Genomic DNA, 12,250 nt, shown 5'->3' with positions numbered 1-12,250 from the left:
AGAGAGAGAGAGGGAGAGAGAGAGAGAGAGAGAGAGAGAGAGAGAGAAAGAATCCTAAAAATAAAACAATCAGTCGAAGAAGTACAAATAAGGGCATAAATCTATATATGGAGATGTAGCGATACTGACAAATAAATTTGCCTAATTAGCATCCTATATAAAACTAAGACTAACCGACCATTAAACAGTGTCGATCTTGTACTTCACAATTCAAAACAACAGAAGGTATAGAACTGCCTAATTAGGAAATGATGAGGACACTTGGTTACCATGATAACTACAAAGTTTGTAGTAAATAATTAATTTCACATTTTTCTATTTACATTTTAATTAATTGGATGTTGTTTAAATTAATATAAAATTTAAATATATATATAAGTTGTTGTTGTTGTTGTTATGATGATGATGATGATGATGATGATGATGATGATGATGATGATGATGGAGGAGGAGAGAGAAGGAGGAGGGAGGGGGAGGATAAAATATGGTTACCGATTGAATTGTTTTCATTTTATCATTTCTCAATTTTATATAAAAAAAATTACTTACTGGTAATTTTAACAAAAAATGGAATCCCATTACTATAAGACAGTACCAAGTCTGAAAAGTGAAAATGAAGAAATCAGTATTTCAATGAATATTGCAAACATTTTAAAATAACTAGCAAGTTTTTTTTTTAGTAAATTAGTAATGTCTTGTTTCAAGCAGCATTCACCGATTTAGTAGCAATCTCCATCAATTTAATAAAAATGGTCTTTTGCATGGATCAATGACAAACAGAACTTTGATAAGGAATATCAGCATACACATATAATCTCATCAAGAGGAGGGGAAAGTAGTAAAAAGTTTACTGAAAGCAAATGAACATAAAAAGCATTAGTGTCAGTTTTTTTGGATAAATTGTGTGAACCAAAATCTGAGAGGCAATTTGAAAGAACGGGTTTTAAAAGTTCAGACAACTATTTTACAGGTTCATGTTGTGCCAAACTAAACATTGATGGATTAGATATGTCTTTGGTAATCCAACCATGCTTGGTTGAAGCTCGTGTAATATCCTACTAAAAAGGGAGATAACCTCTAGTGGCACAGGAGTAATGGTCCTCTGATGACATCTGGGTTTTAGTTCTTAATATACGAAACACAATAGCGAGTGTTTGTTTTCTCTCTCCTTAATCAGCATTCATACTGCTATTGCACTGCGCAAGTAACCGATATTTAGTAATTATAGATTGATTCTTATACTAAACATCACATTGACGATGAGGACAAAAAATAACAAGAGAATGCAAAAAATAAAAAAACAAAAAAATACAAGTCCCAACTTGCAGCAGAAACAAATATGGCTGCATTAGCACATTATCCAGAATTCAACTGGAAGTCAGGAGTCAAAGAAACAATGTGGACAAAGTACATCAAAAGACTAAGGCATTATTTCATTGTAGACATAATATAGTAGACAATAAAAGACAAAAACAATTCTGCTAATGTTTGTGAGCAAAGCAATTAATGATCTCATCGATGAACTACCATCCAAACGAACTGCGCTAGGAGAAAACAAGATGCACTTTGACAAATTCGTCTTGGCTGTGCGGAACCATTTCAACCCATTAAACAACATGAAATATAAACAGTTTGTATTTGGAAAGAATAAACAAATATAAATTTCTATCGGAAATTAAAAAAGACACAAATGTTAAAATAAGATCCTAATTAATAACAAGCAGTTTATTGGAAAAGGTTTGCCAAGAAATTGATGAACTCAAATATGCCATTATGTGATCTAATGAACTATGCTAATGCCACAACAAGAATTACAACTACTACTACTACTACTATTACTACTGGACTAGCAAATAATTCGCATATGAACAATGATGATTATGCGATCAAGCGATTGTCTCCAGTAAATCAGTGCAGAAATTGCAACAAGAAATATTCACGTAAATAGGGATTGACATCTTAACCTGCATTCCAGAGCCAGTGTGCTTATTGCAGGAGATTTCACCTCTGTTTCAGAAAGCTAAATAAGGATAAATAATAGATAACAAATCGTCCCTGACGCCGACAGTGAACTATATTACAGTTGATGACTGCATTGAAGATAGTCAACAAAACTCAGCTAGTGGCGGTGACATACAATATGTATTTTATACAAGTAAGACAAATAAACCTTCTATGTTTTAATGTATTTTTTTGCCATAGCCACAAAACATTTAATGCCTTTTCTGACTCAGGTGCCACCATTAACATTTTGTCTGAAGCAGATTTGAAGTGCTTAAGATCAACCATTTGACTCACAAAACCTGGATTTGATGTCAAGCAATCCATTTCAGTTCTATATCACTTCAGCACTCTACTATAGTTTATGGCCAAGCTGAAATACACATAATAAAGAGACCAGAAAAACCTATCATTGACTGGGAAACATGTAAAAAACTCAAACTACTGCCAGAAAACAAACTCTCAATTAACCACATCAGTAACTCTGATACACAAATAACACTGCCTAACCTTAAGCTTCTGGGGGACTATGCAGACTTGTTCTAAGTAGACTCAAAGTAGACTCAAAAGAAAAAAAAAACGCCCACCTACACATAGATGAAAACACACTACTCATCGCTCAGATATATCATAGAATCCCCTTTCAGAGCAGAGGTCGGGTTACGGTTAGGGTTAGGATTAGGGTTGATTAACTTCTGCGGTACACAATTCATTCTAAACTATGCAACACCGACTCTGAATACTGTGTCAATTAGCAAAAAAAAAAAAAAAAAAGAAAAAAAAATGCAGTCGTTCTGGACCTAGACTGAATGTCGCATGGAATAACTAAAAAAATCATCAAGAAGCATGCTCACATACCTACACTGAGATGTAGGCATCTCTGATATGCTGTCACAGAATGGACAGGTAGTACAATTTGAAAGCCGAACACTATCTACAGTTGAACAAAGATACTCCAAAACAGAACATGAAGCACTTACTATCACGTAGGCATGTGAAAACTTTCCCATATATATTTTGTCTATACAGATCAACAACCCATGACATCAATTTTCAATAACACCCACTCTGAACTATCAGAATAAAAAATATCTTTTTGTTGTTACAGAATAATACTCCTGCTATGTTGTTTTTGACATCCTAGACTCCATCTCAACAACAGCCACATCCTATTTGGACAAAATATTCCTCAAATTTAAAGTACCAGTATCCCTCAAAATGAACAATGGCCCACTATTCAACAGCTGAAATTTCAAATCCTATGCCTCCATTATCGGATTCAGACACAGGAAGATAACAACCCTATGTCCTCAGAAGCTGAAATAGAATTATGTACATTGTAAAAAAGTTAATCAAAGTTGCCCTAATCACAGTCGAAGCTGGATGCAGGAATTATTCAAATTTCTGATGGACTAGCAAACAACCCGACTGGCACAATCCGATCATATTTGGTCATAGCTTCAACTGGAGACCCTAGTATTAGAGTGCATGACACTAAAGACAAAGAAACAATAAAACAATACACTAATAAAAAAGCATACATGAAACCCAATAATCTGAGTGTGGGTGACACAGTTATTGTATAAAGTGACAACACCACAGAGGCTCTCACATCCTCCCAACCTACCCCAATAACTGTAACAAAGAAAAAAGAATCCATGAATACCGCCATGTCCGACGTTAACCAAGCCACAATGAATGTCAGCTTCTTCAAAAAAATAAATAAATAATCCTTAAGCCATCAACAAACACAACCTTCTTGATTATTCCTTATCCAAATATGAAAGCCACACACATGCCAATGCCACAAAAATCTAAAGACAACCCACAACACACTTTAAACCTAAAGGGTTTAGGCTGAACAAACGGCCACCTAAAAGATTTGATTACAACCCCCCCCCCCCCAAAAAAAAAAAATTTCCTTTGTACATAATAATTCATAATTGTCATTTTCTTTCACTTGGGTTAACTGAAATCTTCTCCTACAGCCAACTCACATTTTGAATAAACTCTCTTGATATTTAAAAAGAAACAAAAAGAAAAAAGAAAGCATTAATTATTAATATTAATAATTAATTAATATTAATAAAAATAAAGAAGATAACCTCTAAGGAGTTGCGGTCTCTGATGACATATGGATTTTAGTTCTCTAGAAAATATACAAAACATAATAGCGAACTGTCTGTATTTTTGAGATGAGGTGTTTTCATTGATTGAGATTGTCGGACTGACTTTCTCATCTTGGTTGTTATTGTCGGACTGACTTCCTCATCTTGGCCGGTATTTTGTATCGTCAGGTATTTTGTATCGAACTGGGGAACCGTTTGTTAGGAGTCTCGAATTATTACGGAGGTACCGTGTTCGGGCTCCAGTTAGGCTTTGGGACATAGTTGCTGATTCTCTGTTTTGAACGTTACTTTTTCACTGCCTTCGTTCAGGATTGAACTCAGCACCTTTGGGTAACTATAAACTTTGATACAACGTCTAGGACCACTCGGCCATATGTCACTAGGACAATTCTTAGTTGTTATTCAAGGTTTTCTCTCTCTATCAGAGGTGTTCAAATTGCATTCAGCTCTATGCTTGATTTGCTCAGTAGGTTGTTATGTCCGAGCATGTGAGCTGTTTCTTTAACTACTAAATATTTGGTTTCTTTTGTTCGCGTATCCAGTCTTTATTTACCTGTTTATGTAGCCAGTTAATTTAATTCAGCAATTTTTTTCAATAATTTGAATACTACGTTTTGTTTTGAAAAATCTTTGGTTTTCTTTGTTTTCTGTATATGTATAGGAATATTGTAATTAGATGAAAGTCTAGGACAAATAGCAGCAGTCTAAAATTAGACCATTGATTGTAGGTCCATGAAAATAAATATCTGATTTTGAGGGCTTTGTGAAATGTTGAAGGTTAAAAGGTTATCAAATGCCAGCAGGAAGGGGGGATCTTACGACCACCCCAGGGAGCAAAACCAGTTGCTACGCCACTGCATTAACTAAAATGACAAAAGTTTGCACAAACATTTACTTTTATTTCTATCTTCTTTTCCAATTTTTGAACTGATCAACAGTGTTATTTCTGCAATATTTCAAATCATATACACTCTGGTCTTCTTCAGGTATATTGTTCAGTTATGCAACATGATGCTTTCCACACATTTAAATGTGATCTTGACGTTTCTTATTTAAATCAGATGAGCAAACTTTTATATCTCGATCAAATATATTTTATCTTTAAACAATGAATTATTTACATCAAACTCATCAATAATAGTTTCATCCCAATAACTCTATCGAAATTCATTCCATCAACAAGTTCCCTCTCTATGATTGCCTTGTCTAGCTCATTTTTGATCGAATGTAGTTCTTTATAAGCTTCAGTTTCCAGAAAGCGCACTCACAGTTGACAATGCTAATAGCTTGGGTAAGGAAAATGTGCAGCAAGATCACAATATTAGGGACGGAATCCCCAAGAAAGGAAGTTCAAAAGTTCAAAAGGTCAAAAGTTCAAAAGTTCCACTGATTTTGTGTTTTCTTAAAGCTTTCACAAAAAAACGTAATCTCTTCCTTTCGGCAAGGAATTCTTCCTTTTCTATATCTTCGTCAACTTCACCAATCATAATTATCATCATGCAGATTTGGCGGTGTAAGAAAAGCATATTTACTTGCAAGATTATGAACTTGTTGAAATCTGCAAGATATTTCCTCAGTCAACCTGTCTATGACAGACCGCATTTCCCATCTCCACCAGTGCTGCATCAGTCAATCATTCACCATCTATTCATTTCTTTTAGCGGACACGACGCTTCATGCTTATCCCCATTTCAGAGCAAATATTTTTTACTCGTCTATTGCAGTGTCCTCCATCTTTCCTCTATTCTGAAGAAGGCAATCTCTCAATGCCGTCAGCCTGACAAAACTTTGTTGCAGATCCAGCCCTTTTGTTTGAAGATACTTTTGAGCATCATTGACTTTTGGAAAGGAAAATAAAAGAAAGGGAAACGACAGCACCGAGTTTTAAAGATGCATCTGATTTTGTGGTTGCATTTTTTCCTTCTTCCGTAAGCTGTTCCAGGACAATGAAGACTTTCAATAATTTTTTTATCATAACATTTACAGCATCTGCTTGACTATCTAATTTCACAGCCTGCTTAATACCCAGACCGGTCAGCTGAAACAAGACGTTCTAGCAATGTGTAGATGCAGAAAAGAACAAGAGTAACCGGTCCAGTGTGCCAAAAAATGTAACAGCCTGAACTGCTACAGAAGCTGCATATACACAAGCCAGATTTAGTGAATGGTTTGTGCCTGGCACAAATAGAACTTTTGGATTGATTTTGGAGATGCGTTTCTGTACACCTGATTGGTGGCCTGCCATAACAGTGGTATTGTTCAAATGTCTAGCTAATACAGTAACCAATCTGAATACCATCGTTCTCTTGTCCTCTCAAAAATTCAGAAATTTCTTCCGCGTTTTTACCCTTTGTCTTAATCAAACGGAGAAACGACTCCACCTTCACTTCATTTTTTGTCAATTTTTAAGTAGCGCAACACCTCACTCATCTCGTCCTTGTGAGATACATCAGGAGTGCTATCAAAAATTATGCAAAAATATTTGCTTTCCTTGATCTGATCGATGATTTTCTTTCTCACCTTCTTTGCCAAAATGCTCACAAATTCATTTGGAATTTCTGGTGACAGATAAGAAGTAGCGATTTTTTTTCCCAAGTTAACTTTCACCAAATGTTCACGGAACACAGGGTCATACTTGGCCAATAAATTTACCAATTATAAAAAAATCCCTTTGTTTTGTTCTGCTTGGCAAGAAACCTGATGATGTCTAACAATCTAGCTAGGATTTCTTGCAACTTCTTAATTTCCTTCTCAATAAGATTGTGCTCTATTTTCTCAATTACCTTTCCTCCAGCAAGTCGAATCTCTAGCTCCTTCCAGTTGAGGAACGCCTGAGCATAAGATGTGCTACCTTTGTGTTCATAGAATTTTGGATTTAATTCCCACCAATTCATAAAAAGCACGTCAGCAGAAAAACTCGACAGTCCAGCTGAAAACAGTCTGCAAGCAGAAGCAAAATAAGGCTTCTCTGAAAGGAGAATACCTCATCTATGTTTGCAAACTTTTCTCATTGTTCCGCAAAACCCGATAGAACCAGTTTTTTGTTAGCTTTCTAACTTTTTGTTTTCGTTCCTGGTTGCGCTATTTCCTTGAATTCATGATCGAGGTGCTGTACAGCAGCAGATTGTTACCAGAGAAGCAGACCATGAATTTCATGGTTAATTGCAACAGACCATAAACCAACATCTGTAAAATCGGTTTTCATGCAAATATTTTGAAAAAATTAAAAATACTATTTTTAAAAATAGCACAGTATTTCTCTTCATAAACACCTTCTTTTGTGGTTCCGTACTAGTACCACAAAAAGGTGAGATATCCCCCACCAAATCAATTTTCTGAGATACTTATCCCTAAAAATATATATACACATAGAGAAAAAGAGACCCGTCACTATCCCCCCCCCCCAAAAAAAATTACGGGGAAGAGTCTTTTATTGTATTTTCTATTTTAAATGTTATATATTTATGTTTGACCACTTTTCCATTCTGTTGAGTATTTCATTTTCTATTTTTGCACAATTCAGTCTCCAAAAATATGTGAGAAAACAAATCTGAAAATGTGGCTCCTCGCTCCTTCCTCACAAAGAATTTTTCGCCATCTTGAATTCTTACGAGTTGTAAAAAGTTAATATTTGAGATACAATTATAAAATGGAAAAGGAACAACAACAAAAAACATGGCAGTGTTAAACCATCCTCTTGTTGATACAACGCACGAAAGTCTTTTTTCTTTCTTTCCTCAACTTGCAACAAATCCTCATCTACTCGGTATTACCTTCCATCGTTCAATCTCGTTCTAAGCTGTCCAACAAAAAACTCAACTCAACACCCTGCTTTAGAATTCAGCCCATTTAATAGTTACCAATTGTATACATATGCAAATTAATGGCATACATTCACCAATGAGCGACCTACAAAATTATGCTTGTGTTTTGTTTTCTACATTTTCTGCTGGTATTTTACAAACACGAGATTGATTTCTATTACACCTCCTCCTGATATCACACTATCACATAAATAGCAGGGAGATGGTGATCGCCTTCGATGTGTACTTCTATGGGGAATTGGAGGTATCACTTGCTCATTCCCATCTTCCTCATCACTACCGTCATCGCCACTGGCACGTTCCACAATTTCCTCTTCTGGTTCCGTAGACATTTCTGAGTTCATCTGAAGGGGCAGTAGAGGATCACGATCATCCTCGGTTTGTATGTTTTCTTCCTCATCGTCCTCCGAGGTAGAGAAGGCACAACAGGTGGACATCTTTCACATGACGTGGGACACCATCGACCAACATAATCTGAGGACTTATTATTTTTTCTATTCGTCCACTGTCAAACCTTGTAGTGTACCGAGCATTTGGTGGTTTTACCAAAATACGATCTCCCACTTTATAAGGTGTGTCAACAACTCTAACCATTGCTGGTGTGACATCTATCCCTTTTATACGTTAACTGGATAAAACGCTAGAATAGCTCGAATATGGAGGTTTATTTTACATTAAATTTACATGTGAAAATGACCGCCACTCTAAATTCTTAAATTTATTTTTCTATTTATTTTTTCTCACCTGGTGGATAATTTCCCAGACTATTTAAGAAAGCAAAAATGGGGAGAAAAAATACAAAACGAATAAATGTTACCAAAGGCAAGATAAGTAACTCTTCTACCTAGTAAAAAAATGTGTTTAACTTTTATAAAGGAAACAATTCAAACTTTCACATTACATTAAAATAAAAGTTTAGACATGAAACAAAAGTAAAAAATATGTCAGTAATTGAGTTTTAATTACTGAAACACATTTTGAATGTCTTTAAATAGGTTTAAAAATACACATACATACATTTTATATTGGCAAATTTTTAATATCTTTTGTGCTTCCTCCTAGCGTATGGGAAACTTGAAGACTAAATTGCCAAAGGAATCAAAAATATTATTTACCAAAAATAATTTAAAAATTAGTAACCTGAGATTTTACTTCTTTATATGCCGTCCAAACCTATTCAGAATTTTGTTTTAGTAGACATATAAACCGAAATCAAGAAGAAATGAACCAACACATGATGTCACATATAGATGCGAAAGGTTTGAATTCATTAATTTTATGTCCAATTCATCTAAGGCTAAGACTGAAATTATCAAAAGTTTGTATTTGTAAGCACACTTTTTGATAAATCCTTGTAAACTTTGCCAATGCTAGTTAGGGGATTGAACAAAAGCACACCTGACAAAAGGACACCGGACAAAACCCACCATCTAATTAAAGCAAAACAAAAACAGATAAAATCCCAAATGAATAAAAAAAAAAAAATAAATAAAAAAAAGAAATTAAAAATCACTTTTTATATATTTTTTAATTTAATTGAATGTAGAAAAACTAGACACCCGACAACTAATTGCAGCAAGGTATGAAAATTCAGCATCCATAGAATAAATGTCAATTGATGATAGATTTTAAGACCATTCTTGAAAAGGATATAGTTTTAAATAGGATTCAAGTGTTTCTCACAGAAATATACATATTTTGAAATATATACTCTTGTTTGAAAGCAAATAAGTCGATTTTTCTAAGTTAGGTATGCGTCCTAAGGACATTTCTCTTGTATTATCTTTTACAATTATCATATTAATAAAAAAGTAAAAAATTAAAATCCTGTTACCAAATTAAATTCATCATACAAAACGATACATTTCGGTTTATTCATAAATACGTCAGCGATTATAAAATTTTGTTAAAAGTTTGAAAAAAAAATCAATTACTCCATGACTGTTCGAAACTTCAAAGGAATTCAGCAGTATTTAAACTGTCGAAAGCCACTTAAATAGTATTTGAAGTGTAGCGCTAAATTCCTATTTAAAATTATATTCCTTGATATGACGATCATAAAATCTATTTTTAGTCGATTTTTATTTGCTCGTAATATTTCTACAATTCCAAAATTACATAATTTTCTGTTGCTAATTTTCCAGTGTCCAATTTTCCGTTTTATTAATGATGTTTGAAAGTATTTTTTTGGCAAAAATGTTTGTTTAATTTTTCAAAATTTTTCGGAACATGTAAATCAACTGCTTTATTTGAAAGGTTAGCTATGCAAATTTTTATTGTTTATTTTTTTGTTTTACAATTAAAATAAATTTGGATGTTATTATCATTTTAGTTTTAGTGATAATTTAAAAACAATAAATATTTATCATTAGTACCAATAATGAAAAGTTAAGTTAAAAATTGAAAAGAATCGGTTTTGGAATCGGAAAATAGGGAGACATTTTTCCGATTCCGATACTTCCAAAAGTTTGGATATTTTTACAATCTTAAAAACTCATTTTGGTATAAAATTTCAGATTTTTGTTATTAATTTATTTATTATTCTCATCTTTTTCATCTATTTTTCATCACAATAAATTAATTAATAATACTCATCTCAATAATGAATTCCGATTAAATAATATATACACCATTCGGTACGGACCCGACCATGAAAAATCAGATAATAAATGTGTGTTTATAAGACAAAAAAAAAAATCCAACCTTGATCGCCCTTAGGGGCCCGTGGCGCAGTGGATAGAGATGTTGAATCTCTATGGTTCCAGGTGAGAATTGTCTGAAGATAGCGGTTTCAATCCTACCCGAAGCTGACCAGAGGGTTACGTGGCCAAAAACGTGGTGAGACGACAACAACTATGGATGGCAGTGATTGCTGAGAATGCACTTAGAAGATTTAGTTACCACCTGACGAAGGCAGATGAATAGTTGGCCGAAGCATCATGAAACAACAACTAAGAAAGATGAAAATAAAAATCCGCAATAAATAATGCATTCCAATTAAATGATATATTCAGATTTTTTGTTAGTCTTTATTTATTTTTATTTTTTTCTATTTTTTATTTTTTTTTACCCTCTCAAAATGCACCCCCTCCCCCGCACGTGCCACCAGGGGCGGACCACCCACCTCTTTTGCTATGCCACTAAGTTAATGGTTTGTGGAAACGGGTTTAATTTCATTATTGATCAGCGGCAGTATGTACTATTGCTCATAATGATGAGTCTGGCAACATCATGAAAAGAAAGAAATGCAAGGAATTATGTAGATCTGTTTTTAATGTGTTCATTAAGAATGCCACTCACCAAGTATAAAACAAATGCCATGTACAAAGCAGTGACAATACCAATGCTCAAGAAAATATACCATTTCGCTGGTAGCTCTTTAATTTGAGTGACCACAAGGAAAAGATTAATGGCGATGACCACAGCTGCAAGGGTCCCAGTTAGAATTTTCATGAATCTAAAAATAAAAAATAAAAGAGTAAAGGTGATAGAAAAAGAAAAATATCTACTAATAATATCCATTGTGTATGTATATTTAAAAGGTTCTGTTTTTGTATGTAACATTGAAAAAAAAAATTACAATGAAAGAGATTGATTGATTGATTGATTGATTGATTGATTGGTTTTACGGCATATCAACCTATGTGGTCATTTAATGCCAGAGTTTTTTTTTTGTTGTTTTTTTTCATATACATTAATAATTATAAGTTTTATGTACGTATCTGGTGTTCAGTATCTATTTATATAGTTAGATAAGGTATTGTTTGTTTTTTTTAATTTTGTTGAGTAACCTAGTTATCTTCAAATATTTGAGAAGGGTAGTTGGGTCTACAAGAGTGAATATATCCTTTACAGTTTTTCATTATATAGATTCAGTCGATTTGTTTTCAAGTCTTCGCATCTTGTTAATATATGATTGACAGTGTATGGTTCCTGGCAGAGTATGCAGAGTGGGAATTCTTCTTTTTTGAGTAGGCAGGAGTGTATCATAGAGGTATGACCTATTCGAAGTCTTAGTATTATAACTTCATCCTTTCTGGTCATTCTTTTGTTTGGTTTTTGTTTTCCTATGGTTTCCTGGATTTGGTATAGTTTGTTTTTAGTTCAGGAGTTCCACGACTCTTGTCATGTGTTTCTAATATATTTGTTAATGATTTGTTTTCGATTGGTATGAAGGATCTTATCTTTGGTTATGGTCAAATTTAGTGCTGGTTTTGCTGCTTTGTCAGCTCTGTCATTATCCTTTATGTTGATATGACTGGGTATCCAACAAAAGAGAATGTTTTTATCGTTAGG

General features: G+C 33.8%; 1 protein-coding gene across 2 annotated transcripts in view; it reads right to left on the bottom strand.

Annotated features, from left to right (window-relative positions):
* Positions 1-12,250, bottom strand: part of LOC145291322 (natural resistance-associated macrophage protein 2-like) — a 346,900-nt gene that overhangs the window by 19,516 nt on the left and 315,134 nt on the right. For both annotated transcript variants that reach the window (XM_080137065.1, XM_080137066.1), the window contains exons 13-14: positions 11,255-11,411; positions 550-600 (exon numbers count right to left, since the gene is read on the bottom strand). In XM_080137065.1, the coding sequence (XP_079993191.1) occupies positions 550-600; positions 11,255-11,411 (208 nt within the window). The remainder of the gene's footprint in view (positions 1-549; positions 601-11,254; positions 11,412-12,250) is intronic.

The sequence above is a fragment of the Euprymna scolopes genome, chromosome 12 (assembly GCF_053919585.1).
Source record: "Euprymna scolopes isolate OS-2025 chromosome 12, ASM5391958v1, whole genome shotgun sequence".
In the NCBI taxonomy this organism is placed as follows: Eukaryota; Metazoa; Mollusca; class Cephalopoda; order Sepiida; family Sepiolidae; genus Euprymna; species Euprymna scolopes.
This window is presented reverse-complemented; position numbering and strand designations above follow the sequence as displayed.